The 19,771-nt window shown below is 42.2% G+C and overlaps 1 protein-coding gene across 2 annotated transcripts in view; it reads left to right on the top strand.

The window, feature by feature from the left end:
* LOC139263950 (raftlin-like) overlaps positions 1–19,771 on the top strand; it is a 123,487-nt gene that overhangs the window by 49,626 nt on the left and 54,090 nt on the right. The window contains exons 1-2 of one of the 2 annotated variants that reach the window (XM_070880039.1): positions 1,516–1,595; positions 1,929–2,112. In XM_070880039.1, the coding sequence (XP_070736140.1) occupies positions 1,580–1,595; positions 1,929–2,112 (200 nt within the window). In that variant the 5' untranslated portion in view covers positions 1,516–1,579. Of the gene's footprint in view, positions 1–1,515; positions 1,596–1,928; positions 2,113–19,771 lie in introns of those variants that run through there. The other variant, XM_070880038.1, reaches the window with a different exon arrangement.

Raw genomic sequence — 19,771 nt, 5'->3', positions numbered from 1 at the left:
GTGCTGCAAGCTTGGAGCTTCACATGCCAGGAGCACATATTGTGAATTTGGATGTAAAGGTCAGCACATCCCACAGAATTCTCTACCATGGATGGAAAGAAGGAACAATATGCTAACCTCTGAATCTGAATTATTTTTATACACTCCTGGGGCACAAAGCTCTGCTCTGGAGCACAAGTTTATAAAATTACTGTATCGTACTTTATCATGCCACAGAAAAGTGTTAAAATGCTTGTTTACAAATAGCACTGACCTTCACTTACTCCCCTAAATACCAGGAAACCAGATCCATCAAGTGTTACTCATTGTCATTGACATGACAGTTGCTCACTTTGGGTTAAGTAGAGCTCCATAAATTTAAAGCTGTTTACCACTTGTGTTTCTCTTGTTGCTCATAAATCTCATTCCTAACGTTTCCTCACGATGACAGCGCTGGAACTGTTCAACTTGCTGGAGTGGATGTAAGTGACAAATGTAACAAAATGGAATCTGAATTCCATGGCACAATAGACCTGATCGGCTAATCATATTTGATATGATGTATTTGGCAGCTATGTTTGTCTGAAAAGAAAAAGCTGCTGCAATTTAAAACAAATAAACTTGGGGGGGGTGGTGAAGTCCCGCTATGGAATATTGACATACAGGTGCATTTACACATAGATATCCAACATTTAGTAAGTAGTCTTTTTCAATCCACCAGGCCCAGGAATGGTAAACTGTTTGAAGGTGTTTATGTTGGTGTTGGCTTTGTGCACAAGAGCCAAAAAAGGAACTAGAAATATTTTGTGTGCCTTGGACATTACTGTATTAACACAATTGTATGAAATTGCTTTATATCATTACTTTAACTATGATATATTTTTAATCAGGTTAAAGTAGTTGGCAGAGGAATGTCATGCCTTAATCACAGCATGATTTCACCCACTGATACCTGTAGGTCTGGGATGTTCAACTTTTTGTCTTTCTGGGCCACCTAACTGCATATATGGAGCATTGGTGGCTACATATAAAGTTTGTTCCCATTAATCTGCATGTAACTTTTGATATTAACAGAGCTTGTCTGACTTATTCACCAATGAAGCAACAGTGTTAAAAGCAGCCCCACACTAAATTCTTGTCAAGGACCACAGAGTTCAAACAGGTCAAACCAGCAAATAATAAATATCAGCTCAACTGGGACTGTATTTTCTGGGTTTTGAGGGCTGCATTGCCAGGACTGCAGGTTGGACAATCCCGTTCTAGCAAAGAGCCGCTACACACACAAGTGGCCGATTGGCCTCCTTTTGTGCTGTAAAATTCTGTGGTTCAATGCTGTAGAACATCATAGAGCCTCAGCTACACTTTTGAAACTGTTTCCCAAATTTGAACTTCCCAACAGATAACTGCCAGAGATGACAGTGTTACAAGGAGACACACAGAGATCAATTTGCAACACTTCACAGTACACTATTGGAAGGAGAACTGAGTAAACAAAATAGATCTCTTTGTACCCTTGTGGGAAAGATGATGCTAATTAGTCACAGTGAAACTGAAATGGCTCGTTCTGTGGGTGTTGGTGATAGTTCCACAATCTTGGAACATGATAATTAACTGCAGTGAATATAAAGATGTTAATTATCGCTTAACAGTTGTAAATGAGTTATGCTCCAGGAATTGTTTAGAGTACTAGGTGGACTGGGAGTTTAATGCTTCAGATGTACTTTTATATATTATATATTGTGGATGTAATTATTTTATAGCTGGGAACAACAGTTGATATTTTTAAAGACAATGAAAGACTGTAGTACAGCGGGATGAATGTTATTCTGTGGAAACCCTTGGTTTAGAAAACGAGGTGTGGCGATATTCTGGGCCACTGGATGATTTACCAGTGTTAATTCCATTGATTTCTAATGCTCTGCTTTCTCTTTCACGTTGTGTCTCTTCAGAGATAACAGAGTCGTCTGCAGTCAAACTCTCCTCCTTACGTGATCTTCCCACTCAGCTGCAGGAACTTTACCAGAAGGGCTTTGTACTGGCTGGTTTTCATCCCTTCATACAGTCCACTGATATGCAGAAGAAATCTCCAGAAGAGAAAATGTTCAGGGCCATTCTGATCAAACCAGTAGTGAGGTAAAGTAGGCCAAATAAGTGGGAGAGAAATACGGTCACTGGGTCACTCTAACAGATTAACCTTATTAAATATAGGCTAAGGGTCATTTAACAACTTACAAATATTTAATTCTTTTGTCTAGTATCAGTCCGGGCATATCAGGATTTTCAAGTTTATGGGAACTCATCATAAAAGTGACTTTCCTGAAGCAAAAACTGGACATTATCTTTATGTACCCGTTTTAAGTGAAGTTTGAGATTATTGACTGAGTTAATGTTTTGTGAAAGATTCCTGTCATTGAATGTCTTTTTGTCAATTGTTTTTAAAAATTGCTTTGGTTGAAGAAAAGGACACGGTCTAATTTAATAGTAAGTGACTCTCTTATGCCATGTTATACAAATAATGACTGCAGTCAAGGGCAATCACAGTGAATCATTGCCCCAGGTTACAGATGTGATTGAGCTATAATTACCCACTCAAGGTCATTTCTGTAACCCGAGGGATAATCGCTTATCTTGCAACCAAAAGACTATAATCAATATTTATTTTAATATACTCTTAGGTTAAACATTATTCCAAAGAGAATAAATCCTTTCATTCATTTTCCACAGGCTATAGCTTGTACTTTAAGACATAATGGGCAGTAGAATTATCTGCCTATGTTAATTAACAGGCAAATGTGAAAACTAAATTCTGTTGTTGAACAGTTTTTTTTAGCCAAAGCCATGTAGATTTTCAGTACACATGTACAACAAACATAATAGAACATAAAGTTTATTTTTTGAATGCTTTTGGGGAAAAGCAAATTATGTTACCATAGTACCAGTTACATAATACTCGCATTCAATTCTTACATTAGCACCATCATTACTCGCTCCGTATGTTACACAGCTTCTAGTGGTCAGTGTTACTACCACACAATGATTTTTAAAAAGCTCAACTAGATATTAGAGAGAATAATAATAAATGGCTGCCAGTGCATTTAAAACAGTTATTCTGTCTTAGGGGCTTACTGATAGTCATAAATAATAATAACATCATCAGGATAGCTTAACTGAATTAGTATTATAACTCAAAGCGGGGCATCTATTAGCTACCAAATGATTAAATCTGATTATAAACAGTCACTTCTAATGTAGCAGTTCTCCCCAAAATATTAACTTTCACCTTGTATAAAATAACAAATCTGGACTAGAAACAGAAAATGCTTGGGAGGCACTGCATGTTTATCATCATCTGTAAAGAAGAAAGACAGGCAAATGTTTCCGGCATTAACCCTTCATCAGAACTGACAAAGGGTGCACATCATACCAATAAACTGCCTCCACTCTTTACCGGTGACGACAGACCTGCTGAGTATTTCAAGCATTTACAGATTTTTTTAAATAAATAAATCTGTACATTGTGTTAATATTTTAGTCAATGCAGATGGTAACATTTTAAATGTTGGTGATTAGAAAGACTTTTGTATGCTTTAAGATTTGCCACTATTCCTTCAGAAATGAAAATATTAAATTGCATCAATTTTAGTTATAAACTACAAACTCAGCTTGTGACTTCCTCCTTATTTGCCTTGGGTTTGGATATGTAAACAACAGGGAGCTTTATATTTTTTCACGGTAATAAAAATATCCTATGTAAATACTACTTTAATTCATATGTAGTTTTTTAGGAAAGGAACTCGAAAAACTTTGGAAAGTGGCAAAAATGCATCGATGCATTTAAAAATAGAAACAATTACTCAAAGTATATTTTCTTATAAGTAGCATAATGTAATTATAATTAATATAATAAAAGTATATTATTTTAACCCTTCTATCCATTACTGAGAGCTTTATATAAGATTATAGGACAGCTAACCAAATAAATGTTCTGATCACGTACCAAATATACCACTTTAAGCAAATGTTACATAGTGGCATTTCAAGTCAACAAAACTGATGATCCTAGATATACTTATTCATAACTGAAATACTGTGTTTATTAATATTATTAATATTATGAAGGCAATATTCTGTTAAATTATCCTATGTTTCAGTTTTTATTACATTTGAAAAGATACAAAAGTCTTTGTTTTCAAACAAAAAAGCAAAAAAATACCATTGGGGTGGGCAGATCCCAGTGTCACCATGGATTTATGAAGGGGAAGTCATGTTTGACAAATTTGCTGGAGTTCTTCGAGGATGTAACAAACAGGATGGATAAAGGGGAACCAGTGGATGTGGTGTATTTGGACTTCCAGAAGGCATTTGACAAGGTGCCACATAAAGGATTACAGCACAAGATAAAAGTTCACGGGTTTGGAGGTAATATATTAACATGGATAGAGAATTGGCTAACGAACAGAAAACAGAGAGTAGGGATAAATGGTTGATTCTCGGGTTGGTAATCAGTAACCAGTGGGGTGCCGCAGGGATCAGTGCTGGGACACCAACTATTTACAATCTATATTAACGACTTGGAGAAAGGGACTGAGTGTAACTAACCAAGTTTGCTGACGATACCAAGATGGGAGCAAAAGCAATGTGTGAGGAGGACACAAAAAATCTGCAAAAGGAAATAGACAGGCTAAGTGAGTGGGCAAAAATTTGGCAGATGGAGTATAATGTTGGAAAGTGTGAGGTCATGCACTTTGGCAGAAAAAAATCAAAGAGCAAGTTATTATTTAAATGGAGAAAGATTGCAAAGTGCCACAGTACAGCGGGACCTGGAGGTACTTGTGCATGAAATGCAAAAGGTTAGTATGCAGGTACAGCAAGTGATCAGGAAGGCCAATGGTATCTTGGCCTTTATTGCAAAGATGATGGAGTATAAAAGCAGGGAAGTCTTGCTACAACTATATAAGGTATTGGTGAGGCCACACCTGGAATACTGCGTGCAGTTTTGGTTTCCATATTTACAAAAGGATATACTTGCTTTGGAGGCAGTTCAGAGAAGGTTCACGAGGTTGATTCCGGGGATGAGGGGGCTGACTTATGAAGAAAAGTTGAGTAGGTTGGGCCTCTACTCATTGGAATTCAGAAGAATGAACGGTGATCTTATCGAAATGTATAAGATTATGAGGGGGCTTGACAAGGTGGATGCAGAGAGGATGTTTCCACTGATGGGGGAGACGAGAATTAGAGGGCACAATCTTAGAATAAGGGGCTGCCCATTTAAAACAGAGATGAGGAGAAATTTCTTCTCTCAGAGAGTTGTAAATCTGTGGAATGCGCTGCCTCAGAGAGCTGTGGAAGCTGGGACATTGAATAAATTTAAGACAGAAATAGACAGTTTCTTAAACGATAAGGAGATAATGGGTTATGGGGAACGGGTGGGGACTTGGAGCTGAGTCCATGATCAGATCAGCCATGATCTTATTGAATGGCGGAGCAGACTCAAGGGGCCGATGGCCTACTCCTGTTCCTATTTCTTATGTTCTTATGCGCCCACTGGGAACATCCACTGCAGACCCAAGTGGACTTTGAGGTTGGGGAAGGTTATCTACTTTGGATGTCAATGGTTGGTGACTGTGGCACGAGGGAGGCATCATATTCATATGCCTGCTGAATATGCCGCATACTATAGTGTATCATGAACTGTCTGGGGATGGGGGTGGGCAGGAGGTGGGGGTGGGTGGGGGGGGGGTGGCTGTTGGTGACAGCCTCACCCAGAAAGGTGAAGGAAGTGCCCCTTCAGCCATTATCAAAATATGAAAAGATTTTACTGGCCTGAAATCTTTCTTGGGGGGAAGCTCCAGAAGGGGCTTACAACCACCATTTGGCGAACTGGTGGGCCTGGTGTCACTGGACTTACTGCTGCCGATGATGTGCCCAGGTGATGGGAGGCCAGGAACATGAAAGCTCCCAGCTTTGGGCATTCACCCTGGTCCCAGCCCAGACTCCTCCTTTGCTGCTGGCAAAGGCTCCATCCCTTATAAGGCTCTGTGGAATTCCCAAAGTAAGGCTGGAGCTGCCGCATCTGGATCCCAGCTTAATTTACAGCTCTTCAGGTGCACTCCTATTGAAATTATGGCAGGGGTGTGTTAAAAGGCTGTGAATTTTCAGCCACCATGGTTATTGTCACTCAGAGTGTCACTGCAGTACATGCAAGATGATAGAAGACATGCTCATACTTTGCAAAATGGAAAGGAAAGTGACATTTAGGCATGCCAAGTTAGGAATTTACAGAATCATTCCCCTTTGAGTTTACAGAACCTGAGCCTCCACAAATTAAAAGTTACTCTCATTGTTGGTTTTCTGGAATAGTAATTCATTCCAAGCCACAAGAATCACATCAATTTTACAATGTTGAGTTGGAATTAGTAATGATGTAAAAGATGATCTGTTCCTAGCATCATTATGGGAAAGATAATAATATGCTGCATTCTTTCTGTAACTGAATCCAGACTGCTAATTTAATCCAAATGTAGTTTTCTACTGTTAGAAACTGTGGAAACTTTGGGTCGAGTCCATGACATAAAATTGTTTCTGCTGCAGGAAAACCTTCAGCAGAGGAGGACGAAGGGTTTAATTAGGAGGGGGAAAATAGAGTATGAGAAGTAAGCTTGCAGGGAACATAAAACTGACTGCAAAAGCTTCTATAGGTATATGAAGAGAAAAAGATTAGTGAAGACTAATGTAGGTCCCTTGCAGTCAGAATCAGGGGAATTCATAATGGGGAACAAGGAAATGGCAATTGAACAAATACTTTGGTTCTGTCTTCACTAAGGAAGACACGAATAACCTCCCGAAAATACTAGGGGACCGAGGGTCTAGCAAGAAGGGGGAACTGAAGGAAATCCTTAATAGTCAGGAAATGGTGTTAGGAAAATTGAAGGAACTGAAGGCCGATAAATCCCCAGGGCCTGATAGTCTGCATCCCAGAGTACTTAAGGAAGTAGCCCTAGAAATAGTAGATGCATTGGTGGTCATTTTCCAACATTCCATGGACTCTGGTTCAGTCCCTATGGATTGGAAGGTAGCTAATGTAACCGCACTTTTTAAAAAAGGAGGGAGAGAGAAAACAGGGAATTATAGACTGGTTAGTCTGACATCGGTGGTGGGGAAAATTCCGGAAACAATTATTAAAGATGTAATAGCAGTGCATTTGGAAAGCAGTGACAGGATCGATCCAATTCAGCATGGATTTATGAAAGAGAAATCATGCTTGACAAATCTTCGAGTTTTTTGAGGATGTAACTAATAGAGTAGATAAGGGAAAACCAGTGGATGTAGTGTATTTGGACTTTCAAAAGGCTTTTGACAAGGTCCCACACAAGAGATTAGTGTGCAAAATTAAGGCACAAGGTATTTGGGGTAATGTATTGGTTGGCAGACAGGAAGCAAAGAGTGGGAATAAACGGGTCCTTTTCAGAATGGCAGGCAGTGACTAGTGGTGTACCACAAGGTTCAGTGCTGGAACCCCAGCTATTTACAATATACATTAATGATTTAGACGAAGGAATTGAATGTAATATCTCCAAGTTTGCAGATGACACTAAGCTGGGTGGCAGTGCGAGCTGCGAGGAGGATGTCAGGAGGCTGCAGGGGGACTTGGACAGGTTAGGTGAATGCGCAAATGCATGGCAGATGCAGTATAATGTGGATAAGTGTGGGGTTATCCACTATGGTGGCAAAAACAGGAAGGCAGATAATTATCTGAATGGTGACAGATTAGTAAAAGGCCATCCAACACCAACTGCATTGTATTTAACTTGTATTCAGGAGTTTGAACTGTAGTTTGTGTACTATGAGCAGAGTTGAACAGCATTTCAAAGTCTCATTTACGCAGCAAAACAATAAAAGTTTCCTGTTACTTATCTTCAAGTTAAAACGGAAGTTTCTATAACTGTTGAACCCCAGTCAGACCTTGTGTTTTCAAAATGAAGGACAGAGACCAGTTAATGTAAATTTTGCAGATAGTTAAAAATCCTTACACTTCAACTTTTTTACTTCAGCATTATGAGTAATCATTTATTTTAAACTTTCAGATGATGAACTTCTACTTATGTAGGATCCACAGCATTTATAGCTTCTGAATTTCTGGTGCTGAATTTTATACATGTACATAAGCATTTCTTAATTTTCTGAATAAACTGTATTTTTGTTATTTTGTTTGTTTGGTGTGTGGATGGACCCTGGCCCTTAACCAAGCTAATTTATTCATGAATCAGGGAAACTAAAGAAAGAACTTGCATTTATATAGTGCATTTCACATCAGGACTTTCCAAAGTATATCACAGTCAATGAGTTACTTCTAAACTGGAGTCACTTCTGTAGGAAAATACAGCAACCAATTTGCACAGAACACGGTTCTGCAAAAAGCAATGGGATAAATGACCAGTTAGTCTGATTTTGGTGGTGAGCAATGAATGTTGGTCAGAGACAACAGGAGAACTTCCTACCCTTATTCGAAAAGGATCATGGAAATTTTTTGTCCACTTGAAAAGGTAGATGAGGTCTTGGATCATAGAAAGGAAGGAAGGAGGACATTCAGCCCATTGTGTCCGTGCTGTCCGACAAAGAGCTATCCAGCCTAATCCCACTTTCCAGCTTTTGGTCCATAGCTTTGTAGGTTGCGGCACTTCAAGTGCATATCCAAGTACTTTTTAAATGTGGCAAGGGTTTCTGCCTCTACCACCCTTTCAGGCAGTGAGTTCCAGATCCCAGCACCATCGGGGTGAAGAAATGGCCCCTCAAATCCCCTCTAAACCTCCTACCAATTACTTTAAATCTATGCCCCATGGTTGTTGACCCCTCTGCTAAGGGAAATAGATAATTCCTATCCATTCTATCTAGGCCCCTCACAATTTTATACACCTCAATAAAGTCTCCCCTCAGCCTTTTCTGTTCCAAAGAAAACAAACCGAGCCTATCCAATCTGTCCTCATAGCTAAAATTCCCCAGTTCAGGCAACATCCTTGTAAATCTCTTCTGTATCCTCTCTAGTGCAATCACATCTTTCCTATAAAGTGGTGACCAGCACTGTACCCAGTACTCTAGCTGTGGCCTAACTAGTGTTTTGTACAGTTCAAGAATAACCTTCCTGCTCTTATATTTTATGCCTCGGCTAATAAAGGCAAGTATTCCATATGCCTTCTTAACCATCTTATCTACCTGTTTAATGTCTCATTTAAAAGACAATGTAGCACTCCCTCAATATTGAACTGAAGTATTAGCTTAGACTATGCACTCAAATCGAGGATTGGGGCTTGAAGCTACAATCTTCTAGCTCATAGGCAAGATTGGCTACCACTGAACCAAGCACAGACATGACTCAAACATATGTAAGGGTTCTATTGGACAAAAAAACACACCCAGGATCTTTGCCATGAGTTAAATAGAAAATAATGGAAGTGATAAAGCTGTAACTTAACAGGTTCATCCTAAAATTTGAGAGTAACTCCCAGAATTAGATCATAGTCATGAATTCGTTCCCTGGATTACATTTTTTATACAATATAGATTTGTATAATTTTAAAATGAAATTTGTCTGGAAAGCCGTGCTGTAGAATTGTGGGAAGGTGGGTGAACTTGTCTGTTAACACAGGGTTTGTATTGGTGTTTTGTCTTCTGCTATATCTAAGATTTGACCGGACACTTACTTCGAATTTGTTGATGACTACAGTGTCTTTTTATTTTTGTAAAAATTAAATGAAGAGGGAACAATGGTTTTGAAATTTTTTTCAAGTGGTGCGAGTTACAATAATGGGCTTAGAAATTCGATGTCGCAAATTGGTTGCGGGAAGGCTTATTATATAGAATGCGGAGTGCGTGTGCTCAGTCCGTACTGGAAGTGCGCTGCACGCCATATTGATTAGGGCACTCTGTAGTCGTCCAGGGTGCCTGTCTGAAACAGGCGTTAGGTCCATTGCCCATGCAAATCAGAGACCTTACACCTGTTTCACACCCCTTTGTGAAATTGGGTTCCAACTGAGCTCAGAATGACTTATCTTAACATATAGGAAGAAGAAGCAGGAGTGCTCTTCCTGGTTCCACATTAAAATGAGGTCTGCTGCTGGCTCCCCTCTTGACTCACCATATACTCTTGGCCGACATCCCAGCTGATCTATTTTGCTTTCCGCCCGCAACCAGTGAGCTGCCTCTGGGGTCACGGCTGGTGACCGCAGCTCATCTGTAACATAAAAATGAGGCCGGCCGACCAGTTTCCCATGGTGCCACCACTGACCTGTTTAGGCACATGTGCCGTGTCCCACTTCAGCTCCGATCCAATTTCTAAGTCATGGTGTCCACAAAAGAGTATTACCAATTTATGGCATTGTGGTATGTTTTTTGCCATTTGCTCATGTTAGCAAAAAAGCAGATACAAGTAAGGACTGGACTTCTTCACTTTACCTGTGCTTTTTCATAAAAATTAGCAAATGGTGAAACATACACTTCCTTATCGAAGTGAATTCCCAGTGATGTAGTATTATCAAAAGCAAATAATTTTGAGTGTGGACTTCCTTCAGTATATTGTTCACGTTCAATAAAGGATATTGTAATACAAATAGAAAACATTATGGAACATTGTTTATTTTATTGCCCTCTTATACTTCAAGTACTAGTTAACCACCATCTTTAGTCTGGTGTGAGCTGGCAGTGCTGAGTTACACTGCTGTCTGCTGAGACAAGGTAGAACTCTGCATCTACGAGCATGCACAGAGCTCCACTCCTGGGTGTCCAAATATCAGCTAAATAGTTAGTGATAGTAAAGAACTATTGGGACTGTGATCAGCTCCTTAACAGCACGAAACAATTAAAAAGATGGATAGCCTTGGAATTTTTAAAATTAAATTTCAAATGGTTGCAGTTATACTCCAACTGATGTGAAACCAAAGCATTGTGAAGCTATTTCCCCAAGGTGCACTCACATCATTTACCAGGATTCAATGCACTGCAAATATAAGTGCAATTTTTGCACGAGTGCAATGCAAAATCCATATCGCATCAATGCAAAAATTACAACATAATTGAACCATGAGAGTTCAGAATTCTCATTTGTAATGGTGTTTTTAATTCACAACATGCTGAGTAGCAGTTTACTGCTTAGTGTCTCTTTATTTCTCGATAAAACTTCACAGAGCACTCAACCTAAATCACTGTGAATGTAGAACTAGAATGACCTAACTTTGGATAGAATCAAAATATATTTTAATTCATTTGGAAACTGTAGGGCTGAAAATCCATAAATCTCTGAGCTCACTCCCAATGTAACGCTGGAGCAAGTCCCAGTCTTACATCAGGGATTCTATGGAGCCTTACAAGGGGTGGGGCCTACCTTGGGAAGGCCAGTGTCATAGGAGTGGGTGGGGATGGGAGGATAGGAACTCCTAGTACCAGGAGGTTCCTTGTCCCTGGCCTCACAGGGAATTGGTGCATTATTGGTAGCAGCATAACTGGTGACATTGAGTGTACCAACCTACTAATTGGTGGCTGTTGGTCCTACCTAACATAAGAACATAATAAATAGGAGCAGGAGAAGGCCTTAAGGTCCCTCAAGCCTGCTTTGCCATTTAATATGATCATGGCTGATCTGATCAAGGACTCAGGTCCACTTCGCTGCCCGCTCTTCATAACCCCTTATTCCCTTATTGTTTAAGAGACTGTCTATTTCTGTCTTAAATTTACTCAATGTCCCAGCTTCCACAGCTCTCTGAGGCAGCAAATTCCATAGATCCACAACCCTCTGAGAGAAGAAATTTCTCCTCGTCTCAGTTTTAAATGGGCGGCCCCTTATTTTAAGATCATGCCCTCTGGTTCTAGTCTCCCCCATCAGTGGAAACATTCTCTCTGCATCCACCTTGTCAAGCCCCCTCATAATCTTATACATTTCGATAAGATCACCTCTCATTCTTCTGAATTCCAATGAGTAGAGGTCCAACCTACTCAACTCTTCCTCATAAGTCAACCCCCTCATCTTTGGAATCAACCTAGTGAACCTTCTCTTAACTGCAAGTATATCCTTTCATAACTATGGAACCCAAAACTGTACGCAGTATTCCAGATGTGGCCTCACCAAATACCCTGTACAACTGTAGCAAGACTGCCCTGCTTTTATACTCCATTCCCTTTGCAGTAAAGGCCAAGATTCCATTGGCCTTCCTGATCACTTGCTGTACCTGCATACTAACCTTTTGTGTTTCATACACAAGTACCCCCAGGGTCCCGCTGTACTGCAGCACTTTACAATCTTTCTCCATTTAAATAATAACTTGCTCTTTGATTTTTTTCTGCCAAAGTATATGACCTCACACTTTCCAACATTATACTCCATCTGCCAAATTTTTGCCCACTCACTTAGCCTGTCTATGTCCTTTTGCAGATTTTTTATGTTCTCCTCACTCATTGCTTTTCCTCCCATCTTTGTATCGTCAGCAAACTTAGCTACATTACACTCAGTCCCTTCCTCCAAGTCGTTCATGTAGATTGTAAATAGTTGAGGTCCCAGCACTGATCCCTGCGGCATCCCACTGGTTACTGATTGCCAACCTGAGAATGAACCATTTATCCCTACTCTCTGTTTTCTGTTCATTAACCAATCCTCTATCCATGCTAATATATTACCTCCAACACCGTGAACTTTTATCTTGTGCAGTAACCTTTTATGTGGCACCTTGTCAAATGCCTTCTGGAAGTCCAAATACACCACATCCACTGGTTCCCCTTTATCCACCCTGTTCGTTATATCCTCAAAGAATTCTAGCAAATTTGTCAAACATGAGATTTACGGTCAGACGAGGCTTGTACACTGTACCCCTGAAGAAAATGAGGATTCTTTTTTTTTAAATGTAAATCGGGCCCCTTATAAAGGGGCCACTGGAAGCACTTCACAGTTCTTTCTGGGAGAGTGACCAGAACCTATCCCAGAACTGTCAGGGCAGTTACACTGTAATCACCCTTACTGGTGTGGGCACTATCATTGGGATGTTAAATAAGGGACTCTGGCTGACCTTGTGAACTTTGGCAGATTCAGCAGCAGAAATGTAGGCGGGTGTATATTACCGAAAGAAAGAACTAAAGAGTTGCATTTATATAGCACCTCAGGAAAGCCCAAGGTGGTTTATGTAAAGTCCTTACTCTACAGTATGAAACCACACGAGGCACATTCCAGGGACAAGGTCACTCTGTGACCTTAACTCTTTATTTACAGGACTCCAAAGACGATCACCCTGCGTGGGACCTCCCTTTTTATACCTGTGTGATCAGGTAATGAGTGTCTCCCACAAGTTCACCCCTTGTGGTCAAGGTGTGCATCTAGGTTGAGTGTATACAGTAATACTGTGGTGTTACATTATGGTTACATACATGACAGTTTACAGCCAATTAAGTACTTTTGAAGTGCAGTCACCATTGTAATGTAAAATACATGGCAGCCAATTTGCACATAGCAAGGTCTCAGAAACAATAAATAATGACTAGATCATCTGTTTTTAGCTGTTGGTTGAGGGATATATATCAACCAGGGCACCAGAGAGTGGGAGCTCTTCTTCGACATTTTACATTCACCTGAGAGGGCAGACGGGACTTCGGTTTATTCAGTCTCATCAAAACGATGACACTTCTGACATTGCAGCACTCCCTCAGTGTTACCCTAATTTATATGCTCAAGTCTCTGGACCCACAATTTTCTGACTCAGAGTCGAGAGTGCTACTCACTGAGCCACAGCTGACACATGCCCTAGCACTTACGTTGGGATATAACATCCCCTCAAGATTTTCTGCCCCAATTTCTTTAACATATTATTTTTCTTATAATATTTTTTCCCCATTTTTAGTTATCGTTCTCTCCCTCTTCAGAATTCCCATACACTATTTGTGGCGCAAAGGGTCAATAATGAATCAACTTCTAGGTTTCTGCAGTGGGATTCTGTAAGTAGCCATTCAGTCTATGATACTGAGTTATGAGCCCTGAATTTACTTGCAACTTTTGGTGAGTTTGTCATTACATCAGCGTACGGGTGATTTTGTGTATGGATTCTGGGGGTGGGGCCCGATTCCACTGGGTTTCTGCCCCATCACTCTGTGCTATAGTTCCAATGCGATCTGAGGATTTTCATGTGTGTGTTCACTGATGCTACTGGGACCTCATTGCCATATATTAAAATGGTCAGCAACAGTGTTGCTGTCCCCAAAACAACAGCCTCACACAACTCACCTCCAGCTGTCGCTATCCTGTTGGGCACTGCATCTGTATCACCTTTGATTAGCGACCTACATAAGAACATAAGAAATAGGAGCAGGAGTAGGCCATTTGGCCCCTCGAGCCTGCTCCACCATTCATTAAGATCATGGCTGATCTGATCATGGACTCAGCTCCACTTCCCTGCCTGCTGCCCATAATCCTTTACTCCCTTATCGCTCAAAATTCTGTCTATCTCCGCCTTAAATATATTCAATGACCCAACCTCCACAGCTCTCTGGGGCAGAAAATTCCATAGATTTACAACCCTCTGAGAGAAGAAATTTCTCCTCATCTCAGTTTTAAATGGATGGCCCCTTATTCTAAGACTATGGGCTAGATTTTCCATTATTTCTGCATGCATAACGCCCACTTAATATCCATTTTAATGCTGAAACGACGAGTAACGCCCAGATATCGCCCATTTAGCGACAAAATGGAAACTGGCGCTCATTTCTCGGTCACTTATTGCCGAGCGTTACTTTCTTGATGTGCGTAACACCGAGAAAAAATAATACCGCCCGTCCACTTTTTTTGGGCGGAATCATCAGAATGGGCGATCCCAACGCCCATAATATCGCCCAGCATTGCTTTCAGCACATAATTAACGCCGAGATTTAATAATACTGCCTGGCCACTGTTTTTTGTCGTAAATATCACATTTGCCGAAACTAACATCCAGTATATTGTCCATCCTTACTTTCGGCACCTCGCTCACATTTCGCCCACAATATCGCTCGCCGAAAAACCGCTGGGAAAAAGTGGAACTAACCGCCAACATTTGCTGGTCACGGGAATGTGGGAAGGGAGGACCTTGAGATAATCACTATCACTAAGGGGGTAGTGCAGGACAGGCTAATGGGACTCAAGGTAGACAAGTCCCCTGGTCCGGATGAAATGCATCCCAGGGTATTAAAAGAGATGGCGGAAGTTATAGCAGATGCATTCGTTATAATCTACCAAAATTCTCTGGACTCTGGGGAGGTACCAGCAGATTGGAAAGAAGCTAATGTAATGCCTCTGTTTAAAAAAGGGGGCAGACAAAAGGCAGGTAACTATTGGCCGGTTAGTTTAACATCTGTAGTGGGGAAAATGCTTGAAGTTATCATTAAGGAAGAAATAGCGGGACATCTAGATAGGAATAGTGTAATCAAGCAGACGCAACATGGATTCATGAAGGGGAAATCATGTTTAACTAATTTACTGGAATTCTTTGAGGATATAACGAGCATGGTGGATAGAGGTGTACCGATGGATGTGGTGTATTTAGATTTCCAAAAGGCATTCGATAAGGTGCCACACAAAAGGTTACTGCAGAAGATAAAGGTACGCAGAGTCAGAGGAAATGTATTAGCAAGGATCGAGAATTGGCTGGCTAACAGAAAGCAGAGAGTCGGGATAAATGGGTCCTTTTCGGGTTGGAAATCAGTGGTTAGTGATGTGCCACAGGGATCGGTGCTGGGACCACAACTGTTTACAATATACATAGATGACCTGGAAGAGGGGACAGAGTGTAGTGTAACAAAATTTGCAGATGACACAAAGATTAGTGGGAAAGCGGATTGTGTCGAGGACACAGAGAGGCTGCAAAGAGATTTAGATAGGTTAAGCGAATGGGCTAAGGTTTGGCAGATGGAATACAATGTCAGAAAATGTGAGGTCCTCCACCTTGGAAAAAAAAACAGTAAAAGGGAATATTATTTGAATGGGGAGAAATTACAACATGCTGCGGTGCAGAGGGTCCTTGTGCATGAAACTCTTTTTGGAGTTCACCTGCAAAACATAAAACATTAAACGGTGCCACCCGACCTGGGTGACACTCCAGACATTTACAAGGCCCTTTTTTTCCCCCCTTTTTTGTTTTTTTTTGTGTTTTTTCTTTTTTTTTTTGTTTTTTTTTTTGGGCACTAAACAATTTTTCCCCAGTGCCCCCTATAAAAGGGAAGGGGACACTAAAAGCACCGGCAATTAAAACAAATTAACTTTAAAACGTAAAATCAAATTAAAATTTGGTTGCCGGGCGTGATGATGCACTCCAGTCCCTCCGGTGCCCACCTCTTCCTTGTGCATGAATCCCAAAAAATTAGTTTGCAGGTGCAGCAGGTAATCAGGAAGGCGAATGGAATGTTGACCTTCATTGTGAGAGGGATGGAGTACAAAAGCAGGAAGGTCCTGCTGCAACTGTATAGGGTATTGGTGAGGCCGCACCTGGAGTACTGTGTGCAGTTTTGGTCACCTTACTTAAGGAAGGATATACAACTCTGGAGGGGGTACAGAGATGAGTCACTAGGCTGATTCCGGAGATGAGAGGGTTACCTTATGATGATAGATTGAGTAGACTGGGTCTTTACTCGTTGGAGTTCAGAAGGATGAGGGGTGATCTTATGAAACATTTAAAATAATGAAAGGGATAGACAAGATAGAGGCAGGGAGGTTGTTTCCACTGGTCGGGGAGACTAGAACTAGGGGGCACAGCCTCAAAATACGGGGGAGCCAATTTAAAACCGAGTTGAGAAGGAATTTCTTCTCCCAGAGGGTTGTGAATCTGTGGAATTCTCTGCCAAGGAAGCAGCTGAGGCTAGCTCATTGAATGTATTCAAATCACAGATAGATAGATTTTTAACCAATAAGGGAATTAAGGGTTACGGGGAGCGGGCGGGTAAGTGGAGCTGAGTCCACGGCCAGATCAGCCATGATCTTGTTGAATGGTGGAGCAGGCTCGAGGGGCTAGATGGCCTACTCCTGTTCCTAATTCTTATGTTCTTATGTCCTTATGTAACCGGAACTACTCTCAGCGGTATAGATGCCATGTTCTAAATCACATGTCGCACCATTTAAAAGGCTGCTCTGTTTCACCCTCGGGGGAGTTCGGATCTACTCTGGAAGTCTTTGGAGGTGATGTGAACATGTGAACAAACATCTTATCATACTATGAACGATTGGAATTTACTAGGTATCTTCGTGGGGACATTCATTCTTTGTGAACAGTCGGTGGAAAACAGATAGCTATTGGAATGGGGCCTGTCCTTTCTCACCCTCTCTTGATGACCACGCACATGCTGCGGACTTGAGATGGCAGAAGGTACGCTCGACAGCATCATGTGCCCAATGTAAGACGTGACAGACTGATGAGGAGGACCAGACATTACCCTCACTACATGTACAGGGAGAAGCAGTCTTATCTCAACTTGTGCGACACCACCTGCCTTCGGAGACTGCACTTCCACAAAGAGGTTATCAGTGAGATATGCCAGCTCATAAGGAGAGATCTGCAGCCTGCCAGCATCATCAGGACTGCACTGTCCATCGAGGTCAAAGTCACCGCGGCACTGTCGTTCTACACCTCGGGTTCTTTTCAGGCCTCAGCTGGCGACATTTGCGGTATGTCTCAGCATACCACACATTGCTGCATTAGACAGGTCACTGAAACCCTGTACGCATGCAGGGTGGACTTGATCAGCTTCCCTATGACGAGGGAGGCTCAGACTGAGAGGGCTTTAGGATTCTACCGAATTGCTAACTTCCCCAAGGTGCAGGGAGCAATAGACTGTATGAACATCGCCATGCGGGCACCTTTTCAGGATGCAGAGGTTTTCAGGAACCGCAAGGGATTCCACTCCCTGAATGTGCAACTCGTTGTCAACCACCAGCAAATTATTATGGCAGTGAATGCTAAATTTCCGGGCAGCATCCATGATACTCACATCCTACTTGAGAGCACTGTATCTGAATTGTTTAACAATCAGCCACAAGGTCAATTCTGGATGCTTGGTGACAAAGGATATGGCCTCGCCATCTGGCTGATAACCACCCTGTGTGACACCCACACCGAAGCCGAGAAGCGATACAACGAGAGCCACAGAGCCACTCGCAATATCATGGAGAAAACCATTGAAGTGCTGAAGCAGCGCTTTAGATGCATGGACGACTCAAGAGGCGAGCTCCAATACCATCCTGAGCAGGTAGCTCAATTCGTGGTGGTGTGCTCCATGCTGCACAACTCGGCTATCAGGAGGGGACAAGAATTGCCAGAAGGGTCTGATGATCCACTTCAGGAGAGAGAGGAAGAGGAGGATGAGGAGGTGGGCGCTGACCTCGGGCTAGACAATGAGGCTGATGCTGAAGCCATGCCCTCGCCCCCCTGTAGACCGCAGGAAAGGGCCCGTGGTGGCTACATAATTGCGAGACTCTTATGTCAGGAGGTCGTAAATGAGCGCTTTGCCTGAAAGAACGTTGGTGGTATTTATAAGGCTGACACACTGCTGGCTGTGCAGGTCATACATCAATGGTGGGCATCACCTTGGTGACAGTTAAACTTTAAGTTGATTGTAGTTAAGTGTAATTATATCCTTTCATGTTAAAGAATCACCAGTGTGTAACGGTGCAGCTATCTGAACCAATGCGCAACAAGGTTATGTTAAATAACAAACATTTAAACCGACCATTTGTCTGAAATTATAAGTATATCTGTAAAAACCAACCCTTCCGCACCCCCCCCGCCCGCCTGCTTCTCATCCCCACCTCTACCCTTTCCCTTCCCCTCCTGACTCCAAGCCGCCTGGCCGAGGAGTTCCTCAGGTGATGCTTCATTGATGGTGGGGGGGGAATGACGGCAGAACCGCTGCTTGGATGGATACGGGAGAGGACGGTTCCGAGGTGGGAACGTGCTCCGAGGCAGATGCAAGATGTTGCTCCTGGCTCTCGTGTCGTTGGCAATGGGGGTGCAGCACCTTGGGGTGCAATGCCGTGCTCCGGGACCACCTGGAGCCCTCTGCCATCGTGTTCCTGGCTACCAGCTCCAGGGCCTCCTCCATTCCTTCCATGTTATGTATTATTTGTTGGACAAAAACTCAATGCCAACTACTTTCTTGGTGCTTAGTAGGCTTTTTGCTGCTGGTGAATCTCCCTCGTGCCTCCCACAACAGCCAAACAAGCTCACACCACACCCACACACGCCTTCAATCCCTCTCAGCTCCCTCTCTCTCTGTCTTCTCTTCTGCGTATGTAATCATGACCCCTGACCTCCTGAATTGCGGGAAACGAGCGTTGTCATGCCGTTGCTAAGGACGGTGACACTTCACGGCAGAAGGTCCGAGAGATTTAACGCTAACGCCCATTTCAGATCGCTCTTGGTAACGCCCAATTTTTAAAGTGGATTCTAGGGGCTTTGAAAATGGGTGACAAGCCGCCGATCTGAAAACCCATTTTTACCGCCCACGCGGGAAATACCGCCCATTTTTGGGTGATCTGCACAAAAGTGTAAAATTTAGCCCTATGTCCCCTAGTTTTAGTTTCCCCTATGAGTCATCATCATATCATAGGCAGTCCCTTGGAATCGAGGAGGACTTGCTTCCACTCCCAAAGTGAGTTCTTTGATGGCTGAACAGTCCGATATGAGAGCCACAGACCCTGTTACAGGTGGGACAGACATTCGTCGAGGGAAGCTGTTGGTGGGGCTGGTTTGCCGCACACTACTTCCACCGCCTGCGCTTGGCCTCTTCATGCTCTTTGCGTTGA

This window comes from Pristiophorus japonicus, chromosome 5 (genome assembly GCF_044704955.1).
Source record: "Pristiophorus japonicus isolate sPriJap1 chromosome 5, sPriJap1.hap1, whole genome shotgun sequence".
NCBI classification, from domain to species: Eukaryota; Metazoa; Chordata; class Chondrichthyes; family Pristiophoridae; genus Pristiophorus; species Pristiophorus japonicus.
The sequence above is the reverse complement of the archived record's forward strand: the minus strand, read 5'-3'. Positions and strand labels throughout refer to the sequence as shown.